Source organism: Rhinolophus ferrumequinum, chromosome 3, assembly GCF_004115265.2.
Source record: "Rhinolophus ferrumequinum isolate MPI-CBG mRhiFer1 chromosome 3, mRhiFer1_v1.p, whole genome shotgun sequence".
NCBI lineage: Eukaryota > Metazoa > Chordata > Mammalia > Chiroptera > Rhinolophidae > Rhinolophus > Rhinolophus ferrumequinum.
This window is the reverse complement of record NC_046286.1, coordinates 33,621,591-33,646,565: the sequence shown is the minus strand read 5'-3', so window position 1 is coordinate 33,646,565 and position 24,975 is coordinate 33,621,591. Positions and strand designations below refer to the sequence as shown.

The following is a 24,975-nucleotide window of genomic DNA, read 5'->3' as shown; positions in this document are numbered from 1 at the left end:
GCTATGACTGCCTCACAGACGAGAAAATTTAGTTGGAGAAATCTTAGTGTCATCCACAGCCAGCAAGTAGAGGATTTGAATTTGAAATTACTCTAAATTCCATGTTTTGTTCTCTCCCTAGAGCTGTCACTATAAGGAACAGGTATACTTGCTTATGCTGCCACCACTGAAAATTATAAACACTCAAGTCCAATGGAGATGCACAGGTCAGCTGGACTGTGCATGTCATAGATCCAGACTACTATATTTTTTAATTCTTTTGCCTGTTTTTCTAGTTTTGATTATACGCTAAAACTGCCAGATACTTCTCACCAGAAAACCTGATAAACTAGAGAAGGCTCTCATTTTTCCTCTAATTCAATTTGATAAACTTGAAGATGAACAATAAAATCCAGTTAAGAGGTAAAATAAAAGCACACTAGGCTCTCCTATGAATTAATAGTATGGGTTTAATTGTTTGACTGTGGTTAAATTATTTATGGAATTCCACATTATTGTTGTTTTTTTTTACTACTTCCTGGTTCTTACCTGTTTGTCAGAAGGGTGAAGTTGATAGAAGGCTGAATATTAGATAAATGGGATGTTATTTTATTCCTAAATCACACTTTGTGTTTAGGATATAATATGATAATATACAACAACGATCAGTGCTACTCCAACTGTGATCCATGGATAGACATCACCTGAAAAACTTAGAAATGCAGATTTCTAGGCCCCATACCAAACCTACTGAATTATAATTTCTGGGGATGGGACTCAGAAATCTGCATTTATATCAGCCCCTTAAGTAATTTGTTTGCATTGGCCTAGATTTTAAAAGTATCCAGATTTTGCTTACCAGCCTTCTCCAAGTGAAGCTTGGAGTAAGTCAAGCATGACCTTGAGTAACTGTGCTGTGACTCAGTTTTCTCATCTGTCACATAGAGATAGTAATAAAGTTGTCTAGGTGAGTAAATAAAAATATATGGATGTAAAATACACAAATGCATACACACATGCAAACCAGAAAACACTGACTGCAACAATATTATGTTCTCAACAAACGTTAGCTCAAAAATGCCACCACAATTGGTGATATTTGCAAATGAAATGCTTTGCAAATTAACTCCCATTATGATATTACTGCTATCACTAATGCTAAGTTGGTCATATTTAGACCATCATTCCCTTATCTTCAGGGAGAAATTGGGCCACTTTCCACTCCGCTCAGTATAGAAGGATTCTAACTCCCTTGATTTTTGAGAATAAATATTGATGAACTTCTTTCTAATTAAAATATCTATTATCAATAGATATTGGGGATAGATCTCTCTAAAAGAAAGCAACAGAGTCAAAGATACATTAAGAACACCATAGGTAATTTATCAATGCCTGAGAAACCAAATTGATCAATCCTATTTCTTTCCTACAACACCCTCTCCTTTTTAACTTTGCGCTTTTCTGAACTCTCAAATTTCTTTAAAATAATGATGTGGGGTAATGATGGGGGTAAAGGGGAAGGTGAGGGGATTAGAAAACAATCAGTAACCACAAGATGGCCACGGGGTTTGAAAATTAATCTGGGGAACATAATTTAGTGGTTACCAGAGGGTAAGGGGGTTAGGGAGTGGGAGATGAGGGTAAGGGGGATCAAATACATGGTGATGGAAGGAGAACTGACTCTGGGTGGTGAACACACAATGTAATTTATAGATGATGTGATACAGAATTGCACACCTGAAATCTATGTAATTTTACTAACAATTGTCACCCCAATAAATTTAAAAAAATAAATTAATTAATTAAAAAAAATAATGATGTGGACATTTTCATATTTTGGGGGGGGGTTTCCTCAAGGTTATGTTTTAATATTTTGCCGATTTTTTTGTTGTGAAAAATGTCTGGTCTTCTTTTATATATTAATATGGGTTTGTAAATATTCTTTTGCAGTGCTTAGTGTATTTTCCTCAGGGACTGTCAAAATTTCAATCTTTTGTCCCTTTTGTACAACTTCCCAAATAGTATGTAGGACAGAATTTTGCCCCTACAAGATATATGGTATCAGATATATGTTTCAAAAGATGATTTAAAATAATGTGTTATTTGAGGAAAAATAAACCATAAATAAAGTAATAAAAGCACTAAGATTAAAAATGTCCTGTAACAGAATCATGTTCATGATGCTGTAAGAGAATTTAGTACATCAAACTGCACAATATCCCCAAAACACGTCTCTAAGCTTATCCATCATCATGACCTACTTCCATAATCAGGCTCTATCTTGATATTTTACTTAAAAAATGAATGTGGAATATACACAATTTATGTTTAATTGTGGCAGTAGCATTGATAAAATATTGACCTAAAAATAATCAAACCTCACAGCAGAGGAATAAATATATGAACAAAGTAAAATATGTTTTTCTCTAGAAAATAAAGCTCATGTACAAAATAATAAATTCAGAAATAATCTAGTTGGGAATGGCTTACACCACATAAAAGTAAATGTGATTTAAGCACATTAAAAAATAAAGTCTCTGAAACAATCACCCAGCCGGAGAGTTTGGGCCAATACAAATAATGAGCATGTATAGGAAAAAAATAATTAAAAATTCAAAACAGCCAGAAAGATTAAAAATAAAGAAAAAAATAAAAAATTTTTTCTGGCATAACTGAAAAAAAATCTGAAAAATTCCTAATAACTGAAATCAAATGGTTGAAATAGTTTTTAATTCTAATTATTTTATAAGATTCAAAACGATCTCATCCTGAAATAATGTGGGTAGAAGAGAAAACTTGTAAAGGAGGAACCACAGAAGAGTTATATATTATAATACCTGAGGAGGAATCACAAGTAGCAATCTAATTGTGTAGCCTGAACGTGCAGGCCACATTTGGCTGATTACAATTCATGAAAGCTTCTTGAAACTGTATGGGAAGCCAGCCATAAAGTAATGGTTGGAAGCAGTTACCATTTTACTACAGCTTTAAAAGCTAACAGAGATGAACCATTTTGTAGCAGTTTGCAATAAGTAAAAGAAATATAGTTTAATCAATTTTAAGAGAAAAACAATCAAATAGGGGACAACTGCATTAATGCTTCAATGCTCACCTACCTGACTCTTTCTGTTATATTTAAAACCTGAGTCCCATGCCAAAAACAAACAAACAAACAAACAAACAAAACACAAAACAAAACTTAAACTTGCATAGTTTTCAAATACCAAAAGTTTCTTACTACTTTTATCTATTCAACAGCTCTGAGCAGTTGGTAATGTGAAATATTATTTTCATTTTTCAGATAGAAAACTAAGTCCAAAGAAGCTGTGACTTTTTCCAGGACATATGACTGCAATTCAAACCAAGATGACCAACTCCCAGTGTGTCACTGCCACCATCACTCCCAAAACGGCGATTTCTTAATGAAAGTTAATCTGCTCTATTACAAATAAAATTCATAGCCCATTTGTGAACACAGATTCACATGCTATTAAGGTAGTTATGGAATATTGTAATACTTCACAGATAATATCTTATAAGGACAGATTGATATAAATGGTTCTTTAACCACATATGAACTTGCTACTGCTAAGTTTAACTTATCAAAGATCACTTTAGAGCAAGAAGGGTAAATATTCATAGGCTTCCTGGAGTCTGGAGGGATGAACACAGAACAATGAAAACAATTCTGGAGAAATTTCAAACGTGGAGGAAGTATCTAAAATTTTTCAATGGTATTAATGAGATGGGAGCAATAATTATGCTATGGTACAGACTCTAATGAGTTAATTTAATGTCATAAAATGATAAGGAATTATCACATGTAATGTGGAAATATTAAAGAGAGAACATTATACTCACAACAGAAATTAAGACTTCAATAGCATATATTGTGCTAAGGTTAAAGAAGGAATATTTATATACACACACACACACAAATCTGCAATGAATATAGTCTGATCAATTCAGTTCACTTCAAAAAATATTTAAGGAACAAAAATGATAGTAATATGGTGTGAAAGTAATTAATTTAGATATTAATCTGTGGTTTTTGTCCCCAGATTCCAGAGCCAAATTCAGTTCAGACTATCGTCGATTTTCTTGTCTCAGTAATGTGTGTGTGTGTGTGTGTATATATATATATGATTAAAAAAAAGCACATTGTGGATTTTATGAGAGGACTCCTGGAGGATCCCCAGTATTGAAGAGCCTGAAGGTTAGCAGTCCTGGGGATAGCAGAGACTCAGGCATGGTTAGCTGGCAATGCCCTGGGCATGTGGCCAAACCTTTAAGGGTATGGCTATATGTGGGTGCAGGGAGGCAGTGGAAGGGCAACCATATATTTTAAAAAAATAATAAAAAAAAACAGGTTTAATTCTCCCTGTTGAAAGGGAAGAAACTCCTCCACACCATTTTTCTTAGAGCATTTACTTTGGAAAACTCATAAATTCTTTCTCTGTCTCTTTGAAATGGATATAAATGTTTTCAAATACTAAATAAGTCTCTTTCCAGCTTTAAGACCCAGTAAGGTCTTTCCAAAAGACATGCAGCCATCTCTTTGAAATATAATCATCAGGGAAAACAGTGCCCCTCTCTTGGTTTCTGTGGGAAAGTAGGAGGTTAACTTCTTCCAGTGCCTCCCTGCAAGTTACAAAACTGCATCCTGTCATAAAGGTATGAGAAGCTCACTTTACCTTTGGATAAAGCCAATTAGCTAACACTGATGGTCACTCCATTTACCAGATGAATTTAGGATAGACTGTGTGTGACAAATGGTGCTATCAAGTCCTCTTACTTGAGGACTAGTTATTGTTTATCTGGAGGACACATGTGCAATGAGTTGTATCTGCCTGGCTATAAAAGGGTGAGATTTTTTTCTGTCTTTTCAATCTCTTAGAGAATTGCCTGTGATGCACAGTGTATTCTGGTTTAATGTTTACTCAGTAATAAAACCGTTTTCTTTCTCATCTACCTTTGTGGAAAAGAGACTTTGTTTTTAATTTTATTTCCCTACAAACTGGGCCAGAGGCACAGAGCCTCTGCTTCATCAAAGATTTTCATGCTCCAAGTATGCAATAAACCCTTTCAAGAGTCACCAACATATACTTGCAAACTGGAGGGGCCTTTATAATACGTCGGTCATGTATGTACATAAGGCACACCCCTAGGGGTCAGGGAAGTCTGGTGTTAGGAGAATTAAACCTCAGTAATTACTAAGCCTGAATTTCCTGTTAACCTCATAGGATGAAATCTCACAGTCAGGACTGAGTTAATGGAAGGAAATTATGATGATTCAAGTGATTTTCATGTACTCATTACACAGTTACTATTACTAAAATTTGAGAAATAGAACACAGTTCAGCAGAATATTTGCTCATGACAGAGTACACAAATTTAGAGAAAAGGAAACCTTCATAGCATATACTGGTGTTAGCTTACAAAACGAACTGAATGCACCTCATACCAGTTAGAATGGCTTTCATCAACAAGTAATAACAAGGGCTGGAGAGGCTGTGGAAAAAAAGGAACCCTCATATATACTGCTGATGGGAATGTAAATTAGTACAGCCACTATAGAAAACAGTACGAAGGTTCCTAAACAATTAAGAATAGAATTACCATACAACCCAGCCATCCCTCTTCTGGGTATCTACCCCCAAAAATCTGAAAACATTGATCTGTAAAGATACGTGTACCCTTATGTTCATTGCAGCATTATTCATGGTGGCCAAGACATGAAAACAACCAAAGTGTCCTTCAGTATAAGATTGGATAAAAAAGATGGGGTACACACATAGAATAGAATGTTACTCAGCCATAAGAAAATATGAAATACTGCCATTTGTGGCAACATGGATGGATCTTGAGATTATCATACTAAGCGAAATAAGTCAGATAGGAAAAGTCAATAACCATATGACTTCACTCATACATGGTATATAAAACTGAAAGCAACAAACAAACAAGATAAACAAAGAAACAAAACCTCATAGACACAGACAATAGTTTAGTGGTTTCCAGAGGGCAAGGGGGGAAGGGAGTGGTAGAATAGGTAAAAAGGGGTCAAATATATGGTGATGGAAGGACAACTGACTCTGGGTGGTGAACACACAATGTAATATATAGAAGTGTATATTTGAAACTCTTACAATGTTACCAACCAATGTCACCCCAATAAACTTAATCAATAAAGAATGCAGATCACAGTTTGGGAAGTGATATTGAAGCTCATAAATTAAAAGTGGTCTGATTTTTTTTTCTTTTTGTTAAAAAGAGGCAAATACAAAGAATTAACATCAATAATACCATCAAAAAGAACCAAAACATGGAAAAAGTTTTTCTATTAATTAGGTGTAATGAACTGGGATGGGTATTTCCTCTCTGATAGAAGGGAAGTTACAAGACACGAATACAGAGAATCTTTGGAAAGGAATTTTAGATCTTGAGTCTCAAAATTATGTAAGCTGGAAAAACAATCCAGAATCATATTTTTAATAAATACCAGTGCTGATTTTAGTAAGATGTTATAAATGAAACTTGTTATTCAATGGCTGAAACATAGTACTCAAAGAAAATAAGGAAATCTAAATATTTATATGCACTTTTAATAATTTTCCACTATTGAAAAGCAATTCTCTCACATTAAAAGAGAAAAAGAAGTGAATTTAGCATTTATAGTTTTATAGTGCTCTGTAACTGTAAAGGGATAATTCTTCTAAATGCACCTGAGAATTCTTTCTCATCCTTTTTAACTGGTGATGTCATAATTTATCAATTCTTATATGAAATATTAATAATCTAAGAGTAAAATTGAAGGATATGCATTATAACGAGCATACTATTAAGGAAATAGTTTTTTTGTTTGTTTTATGATAAAATATAGATATCTTAATTCTTAAAATAAAATATATATTTTGATGATCAGCTATTAAGAGTTTTCATTTTTCAAATGCTAATCATACAGTTAGTTTTAAAATTTACACATCAAATTCTTAGAACAATTTCCATTAATAAAAAGGAATTCCAATTGGATTGCATACTCAAGATTCCATGATTTAATAAAAATAATCAGATATTTATATGTACACATATATACATATAGGTTCTTTCAGTAATTTATATAATGCATTATATATTAGAAAATTACTTAAGTATATGTTATATATTGTTATATATTGCTATATATAATATGTAGTTTATTAATGCTTATTATATGCCATATATTTTGCTAAATCATTGACATATAATCTTATTTAATGTTCACAAGCCAATGAAAAACTATATTATCTCTCACACACAAACACACACTTTTAGAGATGTAGTGGACAAAATTAATAATACAATTAGACTAATCACTTCTTTCGTTCTACTCAAGCCTGATTGGTAGTATTGATCAAAAGATTGTACTAAAGCATGGTCAGTAGCCTACAGCCTGTGGGCCAATTCTTGCTTGACATGTCTTTTTGTACAGCCCAGAGGCTAGGAATAGCAATTACATTTTTTAATGGTGAGAGAAAAAGAAGAACACTATTACATGAGACATGAAAATTATGTAAAGTTTCAGTAACCATAAGTAAAGTTATATTGCACCATATCTATGTGTTTCCATACATTTGAGTAGTTGCGACAGAGACCTTAAGGCCCACAGCCTAAAATATTAACTGTCTGGCTATTTACAAAAAAATGTGCAAAACCCCGTAGATTATTAAAATTCTGAAAATTAAACAATTATCTAAAGCTTAATTATATGGAAGTTGGAAACAGTAAATCATGAGGTTATGAATTCTTGGAATAGCATTCTGTGTTACATCGGTATGAACAGGACATAGTAAAGCTGTCTTTGGTCTACTTCTAGTTGTCTTGGGTTCTGATAATGATCCCTTGATCAGATTCTCATTCATCTGCTTTTTATGAAATCTCAGCCTACACTCAGAATTACAGATTCTGATGTGACAACCCATCTTGATGACTACTGTTAGTAACCTAACAAGGATCCCCACAGTTTAAGCTAAGCAGTAAGGGGACCGGTCTTGGATATTGCCCATTCTCTCTGTACAAGACTTGAGGCAGAGATAGCTCGAGGGAGTGTCTATTGTTAGAAGATGGGTTGGATTTGTGCCTAAACAGACTTTCTAGTATTCACTGTAGTGTTCATTGCTCTAGTCCAGATTGCCTCTGTGGTCATCTCAGCAATGTCACAAAAAATTGCATTAAGTATGAATAGAAAAAGATTTACACAATCCCTAAGCAAAATATACAGCAATTATACATCTACATTCTGTCATTAAGAATTACTCCTACTAGACATTATCTCTAATTCTATGTTTAAGCATGATGTATAATCACAATTTGCAATTAGATATTTCAAAAATATGATTTTTAAGGCTTTCTTTGAATGCAAACAAAAAGATTGGGTTAAGAAAAGGCATCTGAATACTAGCAATTGAGGATATGAATGATCTTCCGACTACAGTGGTAGGAAGTTATTTGCATTGTACGCTATAAATTAAATGGCTATAACCCCACAATTGAATAAGGAATAGGAGACTAGATACGTGCTATAGCCACCTACTTAAGTAGATTTAAAAAAACAGTTTTAGTTTGTTAAAATAAAAGTAAACAGATACAACACCTATGAAAAGCATTTTAAAAATCACAAAACACGCAGTAACTTATAGAAGAATAGCATATTAGCATATACTATTATAATTTTTTACTCAAATATTTTCTAATGCATTAAACAAAAATCTAAGTGGGGGAAAAAAACTGTCCTACAGAGTAGTGAAAAGGCTAAATAAAGACAAACCCAAATGTTTGTAACAAATATAATCACTTTGCAAATCCAACAGTATTTTATATTTTAATTGGCTTATAAATGATGATAAAAATGTAATGCATAATGCATTTGGGTCATGTATTTCTAAAAATAAGGTTCTTATAAAAGAGAGAATTGAAAGAACAGATGAAATCAGTTTCTAATAATATCATACATTGTCAATGTGTTATCTATTTAATGTATGACTAAAAAACCTCAGTATCTAAGTATCTGATTTTCAGCCAAACTTGCATGCCTACCAAAAATACAAAGTGAAGCAAATTCACTATAGTTAATAATAGAGAACCAATCAAGAAGTATATGATTAAGAAGCATTCATGAAATGATAACTAGATTACTTGCAAATATTGAATGAATGTTCCAAAATATTAAAATCTACCTGCTCCCATCCTTTATGTATGCACCATTCACTACTGAGGTTGGATCATATCTAGACTAAGTTAAGCAGAAAAGCTTGCGGGAAGCCTCTTTTGATTCTTCTCAATGCAAGCATCTTCCAGAGTCTTGTGTGAGAGAAAGGGGGACCCGTACCATATAATCTGAATAGAGTGGAGAAGGCCAAGACAAAGGTCGTTGGTTCCCATCGAGACAACTCCATACAATAAACTAAGTACGGCTCTAATGATTTTGTTTTAGAAAAGAGATATGCTAAAATGCAAAATTATATTTTAGTTTCAATCAGGGAATTAAAAAAAAAAACCAAAAAACATAATTGAGGAAGGAAAGGTAAAGAGAAGTGCCATTCATTTAAAGTTCGGAGTGCTGACTTAATTTGCAGCATTGTGGTAAATGCTGAACAAAGCACTAAGAAAAGTAAAATTTTCTCGATGTTATCCAAGCAATTAAAGTGTGGGAATTAAAACATGTCCACAAATAAAACACGAGATTTAATATTCTCTTTAAAATGTATTGTAAACTGCAGAGACTGTTTATAACATGAGAATTGTCCTGGAAAAAATTAATCACATGACATTATTTTAAATGCCACGAGCTCTGAGGCAGACATTCTGGATTTTCAACTACATTCTATCAACATTTTAACGTATAGAAAATCTCTGAACTTCTCTGGCTATACTTTTAATCTCTACCTATAGATATTTTTTCCTAGAGTAAGTAACATAACTTTCAGTGTGGAATACAATTAATTCCATGAAATAATGCAAGCTGGAAACAACTGTGCAGAATATTTCAAAAGTGCTAAACTAATTAAAAATAAATTATAAAAGTATATTTTTGGTTCATTTGCACTTACTAAATTGTGTCAAGTCAAATTCTAATTCCTTTATTTTCTCTGTCACAACACCTTACTTCACCAATGAGGAAGTTGCAGTTCAACAATGAGTTTATGTACATAATCCAAATATTTTTATTTTCAAAATAATTTCAAGATGCATTAGAGAACAATTACTTCAATCATTCGTTTGATGTTTGATAAAGTAATATTTCATTAAATACCCCTATTATTAAAAAACATACTATATATTACATGATTTTGTGTTTGTTTATGTGTCTTAGAGGAAGGAGTAAAATGATCAAAAGTGTAAAGCATTTAATTTATGGCATTAACCACTAATTTGAAATTACCAAAGAATAAAGGAAGTTACAACAACAATGTCTCATCAAAGAAAGAATAAAGAGAAATAAATTATTTTAAAAATAAAATAATTCCGGAGTCAAAATTATAATAACCAAAATGAAAAAATTCACCAGTGTCCCAACAACAGATTTGAGCTAGCAAAAGAAAAAAATCAGTGAAGTTAAAGATAGATCAATAATGATTATGTAGTGAGATGAAAAACAGAGAACAAAAAAAGAATAAAAATTAAAGCCTAAGGGAAATGCGAGCCACCAACATATGAGTAATAGGAGTTGTCATAAAAGAATGGGATAGAAAAACAAAATCTAAGCAGTAAGGGCTGAAAACTTCCCAAATTTTATGGAAAACATATTTAAGAAACTCAAAGAATTCAACTAGGAGAAACACAAAGAGATCCGTACTTAGACATATATATATCATAGTGAATGCTGAAAGCCACAGGCAAGGAAAATTTCTTAAAAGCAGCAAGAGAAAACAAACTTGTCATGTACAAGAGAATCTTGATAACATAAACAGCTGACTTATAAAATACAATGAAGGTCAGAGGCAATGGTAATATACTCAAAGTGCTAAAAGAAGGGAAAAACAAACTGTCAAACAAGAATCATATATCCAGCAAAACTATCTTTCAAAAATGAAGATGAAATAAGGACATTTCCAGATAAACAAAATCTGACAAAATCCATTGCTACAAGACTCATCTTAAAGAAATATGAACTTAAAGGAAGTTCTGAAGGCTGAAAGTGACACTAGATAGTAATACGAATTCAGATGAAAATACAAAGAATTCTGGTAAAGATAATTATATAGGTAATTATAAAAGTATAATCTCGTATTTCTTCTCCTTTATTATCTTAAATGATTTAAAAATTATATGAAAAAATATTAATATAACAGTATTGTTAATGCTGTAACAAATAGAAATCAAACATATTTGACAAAATAACAGCACAAAAGAGGTAGATGGAAGCAATGCTGCATCAGAATAAGGAAATGACACCAGATGGTAACTTGAATCCACAGGTAGAAGAGAAGAGAACTTATAAGTATATACTTGCTCCTATTTCCTCTCTTGCTTTCTTTAAAAAAAACATAAAGTTGTACAAAGTAATAATCATAACAATGCATCATCGTGTTTGTAACATACATAGACATAAAACAATAACAACACAAAAAGGGGGAATAAAGCTATATAGAATTAACATTTATATCTCTCACTGGAAGTAACATAGTGCAAATGTGAAGTAGATTCTGCTAAATTAGGATGTGTATTGGAAACTCTGGAGGCACTAAGAAAAGTATTCAAAAAATACAGTAAATCAGCACTACAATAATTATCTGACTAGAAAATAGTCATTTAATGTGAAAGAAAGTCATAAAGGAGGAATAGAAAAACAAAATTCAATATAAAAAACAAAACATAAAACGGGAGACATAAATACAATCATATCAACAACATTAAATATGAATGGTTTAAAAATCCAATCAACAGGCAGAGATTATCAGGTGTTTAAAAAAAAAAAAAGAGATCGAAGTCTGTACTTTCCATATGAGCAAACTTTAAATTCAAAGATTAAAAACAGGATGAAATTAAAAGGATGGAAAAGGATATACTGTGTAAACAGCAGCCATAAGAGCTGGGGTGGCTATAGTAATATCAGACAACATAAACTTGTGCCTGCACTAATAATACATTTCCCAGAAGTGACAGCAATGATAGGGAATCATTGGATGGCAGATATCAGGGATATATTGAAGGCTGGTGGCAGAACACAAAAAATCTGGTTATCTTTATGTATGTATGTTTGCACATTCCTAAAAGCTCAAATCAACTAAGAAAAATATCTTGTACACAGTGAAAGAACAGTCCTTTAAAGTCTGAGCTAGAACTTCTGGGTTACTTTTGAACCTATGGCTCAGTGCCAGAACTAAAGCTGCAAGTTCTCTCTGCATATATGAAAAAAAGTCTTTTCAATTGGCAATAAAAATCTCTTACTTTGTGGGCACCCTAGGGATAGTTAATCTCGACAGACATTAGATTCCAAGTTACCTTAAATTTAACAAAGCTCCTGTTCTGATTGATTTATATAGATTAATGAATACTTACATAATTCTAACATAAAAAAAATAGAGAATCACCAGAGAAGAAAGAAACTGAATTTCTAATACTTTGAATATCCTAGTCTTTTTTTTAAAAAAAGTCTATTCTCAAGAAATTGGTAACTTAGAAGCATTTTTATGCAAGAATCTAAGTACACAATCAAAGGGAGTCCTTGGATATATCAAAACAGTTTGATAACTTTGGCTTAAAAACAGCTTTATGAAAACCACAATGAGATGTCATTTCATTTCACATGAAACATGATCACTATAATAATAATTTTAAAAAAGGGCAGCCAATATTGACAAGAATGTGGAGGAATTGGAACCCTCAAACATTGCTGTGCACCAGCTTGGGAAAATAGTTTGGCAGTTCCTCAAAATGTTACCATAGAGCTATCATATGACCCACAATCCCACTCCTTGGTATGTAAACAATAGATCTGACAACTTATGTTCACGAAAAAAACAGGAAGTTGGACCATGGTTTTGTCTTTCGCTTTGTGAAAGCTTCCTTATATAGAAAAGGCTATTTTTCTAAACCCTGGCACCAACTCCCTTAGTGCTACTATGCATCTGCATTGAATACTGGTTGGTTTGTGAAATTGTGATTTGCATAAACAAATTTTATAAGTGTATTAAATGATAATCTGGATAGTGGGGGCAAAATCAGGACTATAAACTTGCTAATGATTATTGAATATTAGCAAACATTTCCAGAATAGTAAAGCTAAATGCAAGAGATTACAATTTCATGCCCTTGAAAAACAGATTTGGAATAAAAGATTTGCAATTTTCTGAATCACCTACCATAAAAGTTTTTACAACTTGATGTTTAATTCCCCTCTACAGCAATCACAACAAAATGAGAAGAGACACCTTGAGAAATCTAATCAATTAAACTGCTTAGAGAAAGTTCTCCTCTTTATACACCATAACATTTATTTATTAATATTTTTATCTATATTTATAAACTTTCCACTTAGGCCTATATTATATTTCTGGGGAGAATCTCTAATAGAACTTTCGTTTTGTTTTATTATTTTTTTTGCTGAGAAATTCATCACCAAAGTAGCTAGGAAAAAAAAAGAGAGAGAGAGAGAGAACATGAAAGTGGGTCCAGGCAAACTCTTATAGTTGCTTTTTTCAAAAGATTGAAGGTTGAAAATTATGATCATATGCTTCACATTGTGCCATGGACTAAATATGGATAACTATGAGAAGCTTTTTTACAGTAAGAAAAAATGATTCATGCAACCATGCAAATCATTTAAAAAAAATTATTATGATTCCACTGGCTTACTTGTCTTTATGTAATCCTAGTGAGAGATAAAAACAAAAATCATCATTTCGGTATTTAAAAACAAAGTCTGCAAAGGTAAAATGCTTCTTTATGCTGTTAAGAATCAATTATTCCACAGATAACAGCTTACACATATGATAGGAACAGTTACTGGATAAACTCAGCACTGTCCCATTCCACCCAACTTGTAACTTTTATGAGCTTTTTCTACAAAAACATACTTGCTTCATCAACATATCATTTAGCATTATCTCTACAAACAAACGCCAATTAAAATCCATGAGGAGTCAGTTTAAAAAAAGTCATGAGTTCAGAGTGCTAACCATTACACAGTGTGGAGCATCCTCAAAAAATTTAGAATATAATGTTAAGCGAAATAAGTCAGACAGAGAAAGATAAGTACCATATGATCTCACTTATTTGCGGATTCTAAAGAAAAGAATAAGTGAATGAACTAATCAGAAACAGTTTTGGAGACAAAGAGGAAAAACTGAGGGTTGCTAGATGGGAGGGAGGGGTGGGGGGTGGGGGGGAGGGTGAGGGGATTGGAGGGCAGTTGGTGACCACAGGATGGCCACGGGTTTGAAAATTAATCTGGGGAACGTAATTTGGTGGTTACCAGAGGGTAAGGGGGTTGGGGGATGGGGGATGAGAGTGAGGGGGATCAAATGTATGGTGATGGAAGGGGAGCTGACTCTGGGTGGTGAACACACAGTGTGATTTATGGATGATGTGATACAGAATTGCACACCTGAAATCTATGTAATTTTACTAACAATTGTCACCCCAATAAATTAAAAACAAAAAAACATATAAAAAAAATTTAGAATAGAATTTACCATACAACCCAGCAATCCCTCTCCTGGGTATCTATCCAAAGAAATCTGAAAACATTTATCCATATAGATATATGTACTCCAATGTTCATTGCAGCCTTATTTACAGTGGCCAAGACATGGAAAAAACCAAAGTGTCCTTCAATATATGATTAAAGAAGTTGTGGTATATATACACAACGGAATACTACTCTGTCATAAGAAAAGATGAAATACTGCCATTTGCAACAACATGGATGGATCCTGAGATTATTATGCTAAGTGAAACAAGTCAGAGAGAAAAAGTCGAGACCCATACGGCTTTACTCATATGTGGGGCATAAAACTGAAGGCAACAAAGGAACAAGACAAGTAAATAGTAAAACAAAAAATCATAGACACAGACAACAGTTTAGTGGTTACCAGAAGGTAAGGGTGGGGGGGTGGTAGAAGAGGATAAAGGGCGTCAAATATACAGTGATGGAAGGCGAACTGACTCTGGGTGGTGAGCACAAAATGTGATATATAGACGATGTATTATAGAATTGTACACTTGAAACCTATGTAGTTTGCTGACCATTGTCACCCTAATAAAGTTTAATAATAATAATAAAAAAAATCATGACTCTGTAAACACAGTATCTCATTAGTTATAATTTTGATATAAAAAGTATTTTTTACACATGTTTAAACGTTAGGTATGTGCAACTTTAACATTTTGAAAGAATAAAAAAATGGTAGGGCTCTATTTTTCAGAATATTGCTGACATTTAGTACAAAATACTCTTAATGTATAAAACCTGACACTTATTGTGAAAATAAAGATTAACTAGAAAGGGTATTATGCTCAGTGAAATAAGTCAGACTGAGAAACACAAATACCCTATGATCTCACTTATACGTAGAATCTAGAGAAAAAAATAAACAAACAACTCAGATACAGAGAGCGAACTGATGGTTGCCAGAGGGGAGGTGGATTGGAGGACTGGGTGAAAAATAGTGAAGGGATTAAAAAAATATAAATTGGCAGTTATGAAATAGTCATGAGATGTTAAGTACAGCATAGAGAATAAAGTCCATAATGTTGCAACAACTATATGTAGTGCCAGGTAGGTACTAGGCTAATCGGGGTATCACTGCATAAATTATGTAAATGTCTAACCACTATGTTGTACATCTGAAACTAATATAAAATAATATTGGATGTCAACTATAGCTGGAAAAAATAAATAAATAAATTTTTCCAGATTAATTAGAACTGTAGCAAGTTCATTTTTAGTTGCTGTATTCATAAATCAATTACCTCTATCAAAAAAGTAATACTGATGACAATTTATAGGAAATCCCAAAGGAATTGAATTTGGAGGATTCAATTCAGCTGGTTTACTAACAGCAAAGTGTTAATGTTATCACAGTTCTCTAACTTCAATATTCTGTCACCAAATAGTAAAACAAAGACAAAAGCAATTTAAACAGGCTGTGGAGAATTTTTCAGTATTCCTATATATTGTGGTATAGAAGACTTTAAATAAAGTAAATAATCATAATTCTACCTATGAGAGTATGCATTTGTACCCTCTCCTACTATCAGCTATTATATATTTCTCCTACTATCAGCTATTATATATTTATCAAATGCAAAACGATTTCTTTATGACAGCCACTTTGTTTATAAGCAAGTACACAATCTTCCAAGATATTACTGGATTTGATTTAGGCTAAGGGTGAAGTTTTAAAATAAAATACTGCCAGGCAAAAAAAATATGCGATCATTACTACTTTTTGCTGGACTTAATAAAGGAAATATTTATATGTTAGCTAAGATTAGGTATTCATATCAGATACACTAGTATTTTCATCTCATTTATTCACTAACTTAAGACTAAGAAGAATTCATTATTATTACATTGATCAAGGTGGAGATTGTTTTCAGAAAAGTTTCATTCATCCTTATTTTCTTCCCTTTCCACTCTTACCAACATGTGCACCCATGTGCATGCGCGTGCACACACACACACACACATATCTGTAAATTATAATTTTTCAACCTAAAATAAAAGAGCTCAGAGGAATAAGGAAAGAACTAGCAATCAAGTATTTTGCTTAATACTGTTATTCTCTATAACACAAGTAAGACAAAATCTGGCTTCAGTTTCCTTGGACTGAAAAGGCAATTTATTGAATGACCTCTACAGGTTAAAGGGGTTTTTAATGAAATTATGACAAAGTACTTAAAAATAAGTGGTAGATATATGCATTCTAATCAAACAGAAGAAAATGATTGAAAGTGATTGTATTTTGTAGGTCTTTCCACCCTATTTTTAGCCTGAGGACCACAGAGTCCACCTGGATTCTCATTATACTGTCAGTGATCATAATGAACACAGATAACCGACCGTTGTGGGAAATGCTGTCAAAGTGACAGTGAGTCTGGCCAGTGCTACAGCAGTAGCTGAAGTCTTCACACTAAATCTGCATAACACCAGCAGTATTTACTTAAACCTTTATTCTTTAAAGGAACTGAAATTTATCTACTTTCGAAATATACACTCATCTGAAGTCATATTAATGAAACCAAAGCTGTGATCGACTAGTTACATTTTTTTCTAATACAGTGTATTATTGCATTAAAATAATAGCCCCTAAAATGATCTTACATACCACAAATGGTCCAGGCAAACATATTTAGTGAAAACAAACTACACTATATAATTTTCAACCTGATTTCTTTTTCTAGGAAAAACTGATGAACATACTTACATCAACTTTAAAACACATACATTGGTGTTCAATTTAAAGCCATATGCACTACGGTACATCATTTAAACTTTAAAACAATTGAACAAAGGCAGCTGAGTGGGTATTTTGAACCCAACATTGCCTCAGTGTCATACTGGGGAGTCAGTAAGCTTTGGGGGAATTGTAATTTAGACCAAATGAAAGTGTACAGTGTGTATACAAAGGAAAGGCTGACTGAAGGTTCCACTAGGACCCTATCTTCCTGAGGACAGACTCTGGAAGGTTCCACTAGGACCCTATCTTCCTGAGGACAGACTCTGTAGTTTCTATAGCTGATAAGAGTTAAAAGGGACCTTTCACTCTTCCAGGGAGTGATTTCTCTGCACGAGGGAGAAGAAGGGTATAATGTGGATCAATGTGACAACTCTGCTACTTGTGTTCTATAGAAAAGTCATTTTTTTTAAGCTCTTGATTTGAATTAGATCCATTCTCTCCACCAAATCAGTTCATTCCATTCCTTCTGCAATAAAGTTTCAAATTATCTCCCTATGCATTTCCTGAGTGCTGAGAAAGGTAGAGTCCCTCAGACATTATTGTTTCTGACAGCAGATGGAATCATCATCAAAACACAGAGAGCTAAGAGCACATATAAGTTCATGACTTAAATTGTACTAAAATATCACCATTCCCATGAGCTCAAACTACCCAAACTTTACCTATGAATATGAAACTCTGTAATGTTCCCCGATGTTCATTTTATTATTTTTCCCATGAGAACTGGGAATGAGCTCTTCCTAGCATATAATTTCTTTGTGAAATACAGTGATTAACAACACTAGGTGAAACATTCACTTAATAAAGTTCACAACATTATAATAACAAATGATAGAAAAGAAATCATGGATTCTAACCACTTTGTCCTCCTTTGGGAAAGCATCCAAGGAAGCAGAGTAAAGAGAGAAGAAAAAGAGGAAGAGAAAAACAAAAACAAGGCATATATTAATAAAGACTTTGAAGAAAACAATTATATGTCACTTTAAAGTGTTGAAACACAAGTATATTGAAAAGCAAATGTTTACTCTTCCCCCGAAATAATTATTGTTCAATCCTTCATTGAAAATGCACATATATCGATCCTGCTTTATGTTAGATACAAAAGTTGGGCACCATAATTTCTGAAACTTTTAGAATTTGGATTATTAAATCTATATTGAAACCAATCTTCAGAAAGAAAGCTTAATTCACTATCATACTTTGTCTATCTTTTATTAAGAGATATTAAAATACATATAACTTGTATGAATATTTTATCAAATTACTGTTAAAATATTTGTAGTTACAGATTGGAAAAATTTAAGAATAGGAAACATTTGTAATAAATAAAATTGAAAAAAGAAATACTTTTTTTAACCATAAATTATTCCACAAGAAATAATTATTTGTAATAATATATTATACATTTCAACATTTACACATCATGAGAAAAACCAACTTTACCCAACTTTTTATCTTATGCTCAAGATTAAATATTCTAAGCTGTGTTTTCTTTTATTTTGTTCTTTTGAATATTTTTTCTCCAAAATTGGATGGGTTTAGTAAAAATGGATGAACTATTAATACGTTAGGCCTGGATATCTGCTCCAAAGCATTATTCCTAGCTCAATTTCCTTTAAACACCTCTCCTTTTTAAAACACAACTTTCACCCTAATAATTTTAATACGTCAATAATTAACCATATTTCTGTTGGCTTGCTTCAAACTTACAATGGGAAGTTAAACACAGTCAATCGCTGTGGGCACTCAGCCAGGATTAACACTCAGCCGATTCACTCTACTATTCACTGCTGTCAACTTTTCAGAGTGAACTGTACCCTTACCACATGTGTTGTTAAATATTTTGAATATAATTTCTAGGTCTCATCTGTGAGAATTCACTCCAAAACAGTATATTTAAGAATAATAAAGAAGGGGAAATTAACAAATAGGTCTTGTGCACTTTTTATGTGCCAGACGCTATCTTAACCCAAGGTTGTTCTAGAAAGGCTTTACGGCAGCATATGAGGATTAATTAAAACAAATAACTTTTAGAAGGAAAAGAGGAAAACTTATATGCCGTAAGTATAAAACCTAAGAAAGATATAAATGTGCATATCATAAATACCTAATTTTAATTATTTTAATCGAATTTTCATAACCACAAGAAGTAATTATTACTATCCACTTTCATAGGTAAAGAAGCTATTGTTCAGAGAAATTAATTATTTTCCAAGGCCACAAAGGTAGTAGTAGACTCACATTAAAGTATAATAATATATCTATTTCACTGAGCATCTTAATTCCGCTGGAAGAGATTTTAGAATACTCTACTTCCAACTCAAATACACTACCAAATAATACAATGCTGACTGAGAAGCTCATTTGAATTTTAACTGTGATTTTCCAAATTAGGAAGACATCAAGAGTGCTTAAAGCATTCTTGTTATTGTTAAATATAACTTTGTATTAAAATAAATTCTATATGTGATTAGATGATATGAGAAATCCGTTAAACAAACAATGGGAATTCTTTAGGTGTATGATAATCTTAACTTCTATACTACATTGCAGACCTGTATCAAAGAAAACTCAGACAGACATCCCTATAAATAATTCAACTGTACTAACATTGGGCATAGAATTAAGTACATTAAAATGTGTTCCAAACTAAATATTTATTAGAATTAATCTAATGTTTCATAAATTATAATATTGAATATTTTACATTAACACCTTAGTGCCTCAAAAAATTATATTTAAAGCACTGGTATAGTGAAAGAGTAGCTCTTATTTTGCTTACTAGCACTGAACCGTGTATAAGTAGACTCTATATAATAATCACTTTGTTCCTAACCGTGTAATTTATGTAGCTACTCCATACTTCTACTTCTTTTAGACAGGTGGCTTTCAAGTCATTTCACCTGGGACTCAACACTTTACACTCATGTGTGTATATAACAAACAAAATTCATACAAAATACTGAGCCTAACTACATAGATATTTCCTATCTTGTTCTAAACCAAGGAAATTGTATCAAATGAGACTACATCTCAAAGAGAAGAAAGTAAGTGCATAAACCTCCATATTAAAAAAATAAAAAAGTATTTTAACATGTTCTAAATATATAATTCCCAGAAGATAAATTTAGCACTACATTTCTTTAACACAACCGTCAGTGTGAAATTACTCTCATTGAGGCTGATCCTGGTTTTATATATTATTATCCTGGGTTAAATTCAATGCCACACAGTTCACCTTGAATTTTACCTTCCTTCCATCTGAAACAAATGTTGCAGAGACTAGATTTTATTTTGTTTTTCTACAAGAATTGGCCATAACAACTTTCAAGAGTTTTACAACTAATGATTCTAAATCCACAGTTACTACACTCTTCCAAAAATAAATATTTATTCCTACAGGTAATCTGTTGGTTTTGAATGTGAATTATTTATTAAAATACACACATCTACAAAGTATGTTTTTATGAATTATTTTCATCACTGCTTCACAACTATGAATCTTATGAAAAACAAAAGAACAAAATGGGTGAGGAGCACCTTAATGTGCACATTTAGGCCTGTGTCTGCTTTCGAAGCCACCTGTGTTGTTTCTGCCTGGGAAGCACACGGGTTTGCACCCGCATTCAGAATTCCGCTCACGCTCACGCAGTACTCACGTTGTTCGATCGCAGGGACACGCGGCCTCCGCAGCGGGCGCAGAATTTGGTGCGGCAGTAGGAGCAGAGATGGCCACACCCATCAGCAAACTTGGTTTTATGACAGATTCCACAAGTCGGAGCATCGTCTTTGTGCTCGCCTTGGTAACGCCGTGCTTCTTCCCCTATTTTTCTCACTTGTTCTTTATAACTTTCAAATTGTTGATGCAATCTCCTGGCAAAAGAGAAAAATGGTAGCAGACTATTTGATGGGAGACAAAAACAATGTTTTGTCTAACAGGATAGAAGTACAGCTATTTGAACTAAGGCAACACATACAAAGAAACTGGCCCTACTAATTTTACCTCCAAAGGTAAGAAATGTATTCACATGCATTCTATTAGTCCCAATTTTGCTTACTAGCACTGGACCCTGTGTAAGTTGATTCTATGTGATCACCGTTTGTTCCCAACAGTGGAATTTATGTATCTACTCCATACCTCTACTTCTTTTAGACAGGTGTCTTTCAAAGCATTTCAACTGAGACTCAATACTTTACACGCGTACACAACTGAAGCAAAATTTATACAAGATACTTAGTCTGACTACATAGGATGTACTCTGGTATTTCCTATCTTATTCTAAGTTCAATACTGTACAAATTCTAAAAAAGTTTGTCTCAGTAAATTAATTTTATGATTCACTATTTAAGCATGATACATACTTAGAAAAAGACTACATTGCTAGGTAATCTGTCTTCCACAAAATCTTCCTTTAGCCCCATTCCTGGACACCATTTATTTTGTATCAACTATTTCATACAGTATACAGAATGTTCGCTTATACATTATATTTGAGTTTGCTAGTTCTTCTGAATCTCATTAAAAGTTCTAAACCACACCTGGCAAATACTCAGATTTTTACATACCCCACTTTTGCTTGACCTCTCCCAGGTTATAGGTATAAGGGTTACTACTACTCTTTATTGATAAATACTGGTGGTAGGGCAACTAAAGTTGTTGAGGCAAACCATGTCCCATAAGAATATTCACATTTAATATGATTCAAGTCTCCTCCCCTTCTCATCAGTCCAAATCCCTCAATCCTAAATTGTTACAGATAGAAACCACTTACTGTTCTGTATAGAACATTAGGACATCCGGTGAATCCCCAGTGAAAGGACGCCTTAGTTTGGTGAATAAGAACTGAGAGAGTCGTCCTAGGCCAAGCCAACAGTCATTGGCTGTTACAACAAAAGAGAAACTCCTAGAAAGTGGCTAATTAAATGTATCTGTGTGTTTGAGCTAGTTTGCTAGATGTGAGTGTTCCCTAGGACACAGGGTACACACGAGCTGTTGTCAATTCAGGCAAGTTAGCTGGATTCTCCACATCTAGGGTAACTGTTGGGAACTGGTACTCTCTGGAAACAATCAATTAAGGCCAAATACTGGGACTTCATTATGTTTTCCTTTTAACATCAACATACTTTGGGAAGTTTAATGATTACTTTTAAAATTCTGAAATCCCTTTCCTGCTTATCCAATTGACACTTTTTTATCCAATTGACACTTTTTCCCCTATTTGATTACCATAATTAAAGCACACGTACTGGCACTATCACATAAAGTAGTTTAAATTGAAACCCTTTCCAATTTAAAGATCAGCTAATTTCAGTTCATAGAAGGATAGAGTGATATTTTATTTAATAAATGCAAGAATAGCTGATCAATTTATTAAAGTTATTTGATACATTAAATTTCTTGTAATTTAAATATCATTAATCTAGGATCAAGTTGACAGAAAAGAACTGGGGCTATTTATTATTTCAAAAGCAACCATACAAAATAGCATTGGAAATCTTAAAGCTTCTATTAAGGAAAATAATTATTAAGGAGTGGGAGTAAGGAAATATCTCGAATCAAACAAACAGAAATAAACTCTAAGCATAGAAGGAATCCATGAATAAATATTTACTGTGAGAACCACTAAATCAAATCTACTTAAGTAAATATAAATGAGAAGGAAAAAGCTAGGCTAAGGGAAAAGCTTCCCTGTAAACTTATTTTGTAATATACAACATGATTAATATGATGTTGGCAAACTTTAAGGTAAAAGGCCAGATTGTAAATATTTTAGAACTTCAGGGCCATATAATCTATGTTGCAACTACTCAACTCTACTGTTGTAGAATGAATGTAGTATAGATAATATGTATACTAATAAATATGGCGATGTTCCTGTCACGCAGGGGGGCCTGTGGGGTCTCTGCTCCCGCTCCCCACATAAGAAGGCAGGATGTGGTGAGGCCAAAAAGGAACACCCACGGAGCCATAGATGGGGGAGTCATACCACCATAGTCTCACTGGAGGCTGGATTCATATGACGTGCGACCTGCTGTCCGCTTTTCTGCCAACCAACTGACTCTCTCCTCGACTCCACTCCCCAGCACAGCCTCGGCAGTTATATTAGTGGCCATTGGCTCAAGGGTTACAGCTGATGGCCAACCAGCCACAGCTGACGGCCATCTACTACCCGAGCCAGCACCCTTCCACGTGAGGCCGAGAGCCTAAAAACTGCTCTCTGGGGCTCTGTCCCCACAGTTCCAATAAAACTTTATTACCAAAACAGATGGCAGACCAGATTTTGGTCTGTGGACCAAATGATAACTCCTGATTTAGTAAGATATAATGATCTGAAAATCAAAGTCTCCTTTTTTTTTTTTTTAATTTAAACATAAAGGACTTTTATCCATCCCATAGGGCCCAATCAAAAGGACATCTATTTCAGGAAAACTTTTCTAGATATATACGTGCAAGGCATTGACCACTGAGAAGAAACCTTATTCTACTGCAATCTCATAGTATTTTGTCATGCAGGGTCTTTAGTCCCACTCCCCGCACAAGAATGCAGGATATGGTGAGGACAAAAAGTAACACCCACGGAGCCATAGACTGGGGAGTCATACCACTATATTCTCACTGGTGGCTGGGTTGGAGACACAGGAAGCAGGAGCCACACGATCCACAATCCGCTGTCCGCCTCTCTGCCAACCAACTAACTAACCCGTTGCTAACTACAATCCGCCCTTGCTAGCTCAGCCACGGCAGTCATATCAGTGGCTAATTGGCTAACTCGTTACAGCTGATGGCCAACTAGTCACAGCTGATGGCCATCTACTACCTGAGCCAGCACCTTACCATGTGAGGCCGAGAGCCTGGAAACTGCTCTCCTGGCTCTGTCCCCACATATTTCATTTGGTCATCCATAGGCTACTTTTTGTTCCTGTTTTATTTTACTATATAGTATTGTATTACTATTTCTGTAAATGACTCCTCTCTACTACTAAACAGTAAATACAAGTAGAAAAGCACAGGTTAACAAAATAGTAAAGACATACACCTTCTCAACAATAGCCAATATATATTTGCTGAATAAAAAGTCATACATATATATTTTTTTCTTATTCCATTTTGAGAAAAAAACAAATAAATTTACATACTTAGGACTAAATATCATGAAAAATTCTACTGCTGCAACATGCTGAAAAAAATACTTAAAAAAAATAACTTTTAAATTGTGTTTGAGCTGGGGGAAAAGTATGGAGATCCTCACAGGAGAAAAATGAAATAGGAGCAGTAATTCAGAGAGGTAACATAGCTCTGAAGTTAACAGCTACTGTAGTCACATATACTGAGGCTCTGAGACCAAGAACATGTTTGAACCTTTGTAAAATTTTAGTTAGGTAGCCAACAAAAGTAACTGAAACAGAGTACATAATACCCAAACGAGTTGAGGGAAAAACATGGAATGAGAAAAAAAAAAATTCCAAAGAAGATAAGACTTGAAACAGACAAACAAATAATACAGGCAAAGCAGCGCAACTAGAAATTATGATATGTGATGGTAGAAACAAT

The 24,975-nt window shown here is 33.5% G+C and overlaps 1 protein-coding gene across 33 annotated transcripts in view; it reads right to left on the bottom strand.

The window, feature by feature from the left end:
- Nucleotides 1-24,975, bottom strand: part of RIMS1 (regulating synaptic membrane exocytosis 1) — a 443,759-nt gene that overhangs the window by 227,381 nt on the left and 191,403 nt on the right. For all 33 annotated transcript variants that reach the window (XM_033103252.1, XM_033103253.1, XM_033103221.1 and 30 more), the window contains exons 3-4: nucleotides 21,083-21,296; nucleotides 18,281-18,292 (exon numbers count right to left, since the gene is read on the bottom strand). In XM_033103252.1, coding sequence (XP_032959143.1) covers nucleotides 18,281-18,292; nucleotides 21,083-21,296 — 226 coding nt within the window. The remainder of the gene's footprint in view (nucleotides 1-18,280; nucleotides 18,293-21,082; nucleotides 21,297-24,975) is intronic.